Source organism: Tauraco erythrolophus, chromosome 8, assembly GCF_009769465.1.
Source record: "Tauraco erythrolophus isolate bTauEry1 chromosome 8, bTauEry1.pri, whole genome shotgun sequence".
Lineage (NCBI taxonomy): Eukaryota > Metazoa > Chordata > Aves > Musophagiformes > Musophagidae > Tauraco > Tauraco erythrolophus.
The window spans coordinates 45,071,443-45,078,675 of NC_141472.1; the positions used below are offsets into that span (position 1 = coordinate 45,071,443).

The 7,233-nt window shown below is 42.1% G+C and overlaps 1 protein-coding gene across 1 annotated transcript in view; it reads left to right on the forward strand.

The window, feature by feature from the left end:
- The window catches only part of TANC1 (tetratricopeptide repeat, ankyrin repeat and coiled-coil containing 1), a 59,594-nt gene extending 52,568 nt beyond the window's left edge, over positions 1-7,026 (forward strand). The window contains exons 23-25 of the mRNA XM_009978408.2: positions 1,823-1,969; positions 3,519-3,619; positions 4,539-7,026. Of these exons, the coding sequence (XP_009976710.2) occupies positions 1,823-1,969; positions 3,519-3,619; positions 4,539-5,910 (1,620 nt within the window). The 3' untranslated portion in view covers positions 5,911-7,026. The remainder of the gene's footprint in view (positions 1-1,822; positions 1,970-3,518; positions 3,620-4,538) is intronic.
- The last annotated feature ends 207 nt before the right edge of the window (positions 7,027-7,233 follow it).

A 7,233-nucleotide genomic window follows, 5' to 3' on the forward strand; every position in this document is an offset into this window, starting at 1 on the left:
AAGGTGCCTTCTTGAACTAAGTGGCGCTTAGGCATACGCTTTTCTTCAGAACAGTGTTCTTTTGGGCGCTATTTCAACACAGAGTGAGGAGAGTGGCAGCTCTTTTGATACATTCTTTTACTGCTGGTGATATATCGTTTGGAAGTGAGACCAGAATTATTTTTGGGAACTGTGTGACACACCTGCATTATTTCACAGTGCTGAATGGCTTATACAAGCATCATTCAAAGTCTGTGCTAGCTACAAGACTTGTAATTTGTAGTTTGTTTTTTTTTTTTAATAAGGGTCCTCAAATATCTGCCCCCTTATCTGTGATCTTTGTTCTGTATCAAATGGTTTTGCACAGTAGAGAAGACAGACCCTTGAGACTTTGCCATCACCAATCAGGGTGGACTTAGATTCTCCCAAATTCTGTGTAGGAGTCTTATGAATACATCTGGATAGTTTTTATCAAGTTTATTGATCCTGAAATGGGTTTAGAGCTTTATATCCAAGCAGGTACCTTTCAATCATGGGACATCTTTCAGCCTAAAGGGTAACAGATTTTACACTACTACAAAGGCAGTTGGGTCATCCGTGGGAAGCCCGTCCTGTGTCGCACTTCGCCAGTAGCGTGTTGAATGCAACGCGCTGATGGTTCAGAGGGAAGGTGCCACCGTGTCACCAGCACCAATTCGTTTTCTTCAGTTTCTCCATTTGCTCCATAGGTTGAACCTTGCCTGACTCTGAGACCACAGAGTAAAGCAGAAGGACTTGGTACTAACATGTTCTATAATTTGGTACAGGAGGTTGAATTCCCTGCTGGTATCTCACGTGCTTAATTTTATTACAGTAATTCGAATAGACTTGCTAGAGCTATGGTATGTCATTTAGCTTGTTAAATCTTTGCCAGTATACTTGGATGTATTTATTTGCCAAGGTGTTTTAAATGGATAGTTATTTTGCAGAGTAACACGTATTTGAGTGGGCTCACAGTATGCAATAACTACTTTTCAGCTCTCCAGCTGAATAAAATAAGATAAACCTTAAGTTATTTTCCTTGCCAGTTTCAACAACTTAACACTCTCTGCAATTATCTGAGAGGGAGTTGTAGGGAGATGGGGGTCGGTCTCTTGTCCCAAGTAGTAGGAGAAGAGAGGTAGTCTGCTGCCTACTACATTCAGGTAGTCCTGAGGGACAGATGAGCTCTTATTCAATCTCTGTTAAGCAGTAGGGAATGACCTTCAGCTACGTCATGCACTCAGCCCCCCAGCTGCGCACGGCTGAGACAGCTCCGTGGCCTGGCGGTGGCCACGCCGCGTGTTTGGATGCCGTACTGGCTCACTCGCCGTCTCCCACCCAGCCCCTGCCAGGGGCAGAGCTTACTCTGCCATATCACCGCCTGATTAACGATACGCCGTTCCTCATTAAGGATATGCTCCACTGGGAGCACAGGCCTTAGTCTTTTCGCCAACTACATCATCAGATATTTGACTGCTCTGTTAAAAAAATAAAATAATTAATTAATTGTGTCATACATTAATTGTTCATACATGAATTTTTCTGGTACAAGTAGTATGTATTGATGGAAACATTATCCTGGTGAAGTACCATCACAGGTATGAGTTTAGAAACAAACACAAACTCTAGTTAACATGCAAGTTCTCTCATTGTGTCTGTGTGCAATTCATACAGTAGATATTTAAAAAAAAAAAAAAATCTGGCTCCATGTTTTCTACTTGAAGAGCACCTGTTGGTAGATATGAAATATAAATCTGTTTTTTTGCAACAGTATCGCGCTATTAAGAGTTTGTGAAAAGCCTCTTGTTCCCTAAATTTGTAGAAAGGTAAGATGAAGGAAGCAGCACAGCGCTATCAGTATGCCTTGAGGAAGTTTCCGAGGGAAGGATTTGGAGAAGAAATGAAAGCATTCAATGAGCTGAGAGTTTCGTTATACCTAAATTTATCGCGATGTCGCCGAAAAACAAATGTAAGCTCTTGCTTAATTACTGGCTTAATCTGCTGCCTCTCTGGCACTGGGAATCTTAGACTCCTGTTCTGCTGTGTTACTGAGTTTGTACTTGGACATTTTTTTGGCTATTGTAGAATCCTTTTCCCTGTATCCTGATTTTGGGCTTTGTTGCATCAGCAAATGGGGACAATTCATAAGATGAGGGCATCTTGCCATGGGGGATCTGTTACAGTCATTCTTATGTAAGTTATTTTGGAATGATGAACTGCTGGATGTTTTTGGTACTTTTAAAGATTAAATGGGAAGTTCCATCGCCACTACCCTTTGTTGTCACACAGCACAACCTACTACTGTAGCTGCAGTCTATGTGCTGGTGGTTTCTTTGTACCCTCACCAGTGCGTTGGATGGCTGGTAAGAACCTCAATGACCATCAGAGCAAAAACTTCCTGATTTTCTGAATATACCTGACACTGTTCCTTCTTCACAAATGGTGACTTCTTAATTCCCTGGTCATCCAAGTTGTTCTTGGCATCTGCTCCAATGTGAAGAATTTCCAAACCTAGGTGACCAGGACTTTACGAAGGCAGTTCTGCCGCTGCTTTGCACCGCAGTACTGATCCTTTCTTTTCTGTGCCAGAACTACCTCTCCTGATGCCCTCCCAGATGAGACTGGCTTTTCCAGTTCCCTCATACTAACAGCAGAACGCCGTGTTGTGACCAACTAGTGCATGTGTGTGTGTGTTTCTTACCATATCCCACTGATAAACTCTCCATTTACATTTTGCTAAGCCTGAAGTGCATCACGTTACCTCTGAAGCTCAAGTTCATCACATTGCTCTTGCATATGTCAGGGGTTTTTTGGTGTTAATACTATCCAACCTTCTGTGTCGTCACGTGTGATACAATTCAGTGTCATGAACACCCTGTACTGTGCACGGCTGTTATAAGAGGTACACTTGCTTCTGCCTTCATCTTCCCCATAGACATCTTTGCCCCCATTTCAATCCTGCCTTGTTAATTCCAGTCTTTGGTTTAACCAACAATTTGCTAAACTCTTATTCTACGTTCTGGTTAAATGAAAACCAAATACGTTAATTCTAGTGCAATTCTTCAAAACTGTCACATACCTTATCAAAGAAAGCTCTGGACTAGTCCAGCCCATTTCCTGATTTTTTTCTTGTTTCTCTCTAAATTCCTAGGTCTTTAACTGGCCTTTTTTTTCAAAACACATTCTAAAGCCTTGCTATCTGAGATGGTCATTTATCTCGTTAAACATGCAGTCTCTTCCAGCATTTTAACACCTTTGGGTTGAAAATGACCATGGCTTACCTGTACTAACATTGCTTTTTAGCTACCTTGGATTCAGTTTCCGTTAACACGATAGACAAGGTTAGCAGATGAGGTCTGTTCTCAGTCTTTCAGAAAATACCTGCTCTTGCTGACTGATACAGGTGACTTTCCACACTGTGTAAGCCATCTGTACTTCTGAAGCACTACCAGGAATAAAGAGAATGCAGCTTTCTTTTATTGTCCATCTATACTGAGTACATTTGCTTAAATTATTAGGACTTCGGCATGGCTGAGGAGTTTGCTACCAAAGCATTGGATCTGAAGCCCAAGTCTTACGAAGCCTATTATGCAAGAGCAAGAGCCAAGAGGAACAGCAGGTACTGTTTGATTCTGTGCATCTGTCTGCACAGATTATTTTTTTTTTTAACTTCCTAATGCTTTTAGTAGCTCGTTTTCTCTTCCGTAGTTGTATTTGGAATTTGCAAAGAAAAAGTGATTTTTTTTTTTTCCTTGTGCGCTTTCCATCTGTGTTAGGTCTCCGTATGAGTTAAAGCCAACTAAACCCAAAAAGCAAGATTGAATACTTATATAGGTCATTATTAGGCAGTCCAGAAAGTAACAGATTTGTACGAAGAGGCATTTTTCAAGTGTGAGAGGGAACGGGACTGCGGCTCCACGTGACTCAGCAGAACGTTGGCAGCAGTGTGCCACCACACTCAGCGCTGCATTATTTATTACTGAGAATAACTGAGCACTTTTACAGGACACTTACAGCACTTTTACAGTCAACATACGTTGACTCATTAGCAGTTCAGGATAAAACCAAGGGGAGAGAGGAGGAACCATCTCCTTAAGCTGGAAAAATACCAAACTGTTGTGGTGTAGCTGAAGTCTAGGGAGAGGTGCCTTTTTCATTCACCATGTCTTTTCTAAGCAGAACAGCAAATAAACGATCATGAAGCAGAGTTCAGCAAGTCGCCTACTCTGAAGATGACAGTAAAGAGCTTATGAGACAAAGCGTTAGTTCCCAGTGTTACCAGCAGACTTCTGCTGCCTTCCTGAAAAAGTTGTTACGACACAAGGGGAAGGGGTTTAGGGGCTGAGGCTGCACTTTCACTGTAGGAAAGAAATTTCCTGGGTTGGAGAACATACAATTCTTATTGTCATCACCTGCAGCAGGAGATGACAAATCAGAGTATTTCTTTGAAGATGGTGGAGGTGGCTTAGTAGTAGGCAATGCCAAGACTCAGATTTGCCCCAGGTTTTTATTAGGTTCACTTTTTTTCCCCTAAACAGAAAGCTACTTGCTGCTCTTGCTGACTTACGTGAAGCCACTCAGCTGTGTCCTAGCAATCAAGAGATAAAACGTCTCCTGGCTCGAGTAGAAGAGGAATGCAAACAGTTCCAGAGAACACAGCAACAGAAGCAGCAGTCTCCACAGCTACTACAACAAATCAACAACTCTGATAATGAGGAAGAGGGCATTATACAAGGTGTGAATGATAATTTTAGTCTTCAAGACAGAGAGGATGGACTGCCACACCCTGATGAATCTGCTTTCTCTCCGCAAAGGCTGCAAGGTTCCTTAGCTGCGTCAGCGCACAGCAGGACCCTTCAAGAAGGCGTTCAGCAGAAAGCTCCATCTGTGTCCCCTCAAAGCCGAACAGGCAATAAATACGTGCGAGAGCCAGGCGTGATCATGCAGCCAACAAAGCAGGCACAGATTGTAAAAACTAATCAGCACCTGAGCTCCAGCCAGCCTGGATCAAAAGTGGGAAGCAGTCAGTGTAATACAAAGACACAAGCATCTTTTCAGCATCTTCCCCAAAGTCCCTTGCCAGTCCGGCACTCTAAAATTCAGCATTTGGACGGGACAAGCACGTTATCATCCAGAAGCGCTTCCACAGGTCCTGGTGCTGAATTATACAACGATAAGTTTATGTCCAGCCAGTGCTCCCCTTCACAGCATAAGGAGAATCTCTCTTCTCATTCTTTTCCAAGCAAGTCTAAAGCCACTGACAGGTTAACAGCCCCTGCTCCAATGAATTTCAGTGAAGCAAGGCAGCAAAGTCCTGTAACCAGTGGCGTCTCATCCAGTTCTCCATCCAGTAGTATGATTCTTGCCAGCTCAACCAGCAGCTTCACTGCAGCTAGCAGCTTTTCAGATGGCGTTAAGGGGACAGGCCCAGACGTTCGGCTCAAGGAGAACAACGTTACTCAAGTTCAGGGTGCTATTGCTGAACACAGACCTCGCAATACCCCCTTCATGGGAATCATGGATAAGACTGCAAGGTTTCAGCAGCAAAATACTCAATCCAGTCGCACTTGGCACTCTCAGGCATCGGATGGATTACCAACAAACGTTGCTTCTGACGGCAGTCAGTCCTCACATTTCGAGCAGTTCTCCGTCAAACACTACCAAACTAAAACTTCCTCTACTGGTGCTGCCCCAGGAGATAGCAACCAGAATGGTACGCAGGCTAAGGAACGCGAGGACCTTAAGTGCCATATACCTACCCACTGCCCAGACATCCGAGCACCTAAACAAGCTTCACATTTATACCCAGACGTTATCTCAAAACATCAGTCTCACATCAGTAAGGAAGGCCATCTAAGTCATGTCACGTCTACGAAACCAAAGCGATCATTCATTGAATCAAATGTATAAATGTTATTTTGTATATTTACAGAGGTGTAAAACTTGGCTCATACCGTCATGGGTTAGTGCCTCTACACAAAGCACTGGCTGACTCGGCGCTTGTGAGTTCGAGTAGGCGCTCCACCTTGGCCGGTACTTCATGGGATACAACCACTTCAAACTGTTCCTGCCATCACAGCACAGTTACAGTAACTGGAATAGAAAACTCGTGTAGAAAGAGTGCATTAGGATCATCAGTACACCCAACTAGGCCCTCAAGCACAGAAATCCTTTCCATTGCATTTTACCATTAAGTAAGACTTTGCTTTTACATGGGGCTTTAATCAGCTTTTGGTTGTAGTACAGCTCCCCACTTACGTGATAATCGTGCCTCTATAATGCTTAAGTGCTTCTCAAAACAGTGTTAAGAAGGCATCTACCTGCTGCACAATACCCAAATCTGTATATGTATGCTTTTTTTTAAATCAAAGATAGTATTTTATCACTTTTCTAGTGGGACCTAACTTGGGTTGCATGATGTACATTTAGGAAGCATAAATGATTTGTGTATGAGTAAACTATAAGTGGTCATGTTTTGACATGTAAATATAACTATTTTTAGTAACTAGAAGAAATCAAGTAAAATGAACAGTGACGTTTGCATGTGTATTGAAAGGCTTTGACCATATTGGTTATTGCACTGAAGAACACAATATTATGGCATATTAATAATCGCACTTTATGTAGTTTATCTAATCACCTTTGGGTGCTATCGTAAAGCAAAATGATTTATTGTGTGTGAAAAGGTACAGCAATGAAATGTTTAGTAAGTGTTTTTATGGGAAACCCAAGAAATTCATCTAGCAAAGATGAAAGTTTGAGGAAGAGTGTATGGGCAGCTGCATGAGAGGATGAAGTTGTGAAGTTTTTCAGAGGAAATAAGGTTTCATATTGGCAAGAATGTTCTGAAAATAAACAGGTGTAGTGACGTTCCTGTGAGTGCAATCAGGTGGGAGTGGTCAACTTTACACAGTTACTTTTCACATCTTGTTTTATGGACGTTGTAAACAGCTGTACCCGATTTTACAAATTCTTCTTGAGTTTGCGACATTATGCTTTAGCTTATTTATTTACCGTTTCTTTGATATTTTGTACAAGTCCTATATTAGTCTTGTCCTGTAGTTCTATTTTTGCACAGCTACTGTATTTTTTCCATACAAAATAAAGATTATTAATAATATACCTGTGGGATGAGATGCAGTCACTGATGGTTACAGGAGAAACTCTCTCCCAACTTCTCCCACTACATGTTCAGTAATAAGGAACAGAGAAAGACTCATTCTTGTTTTTTAA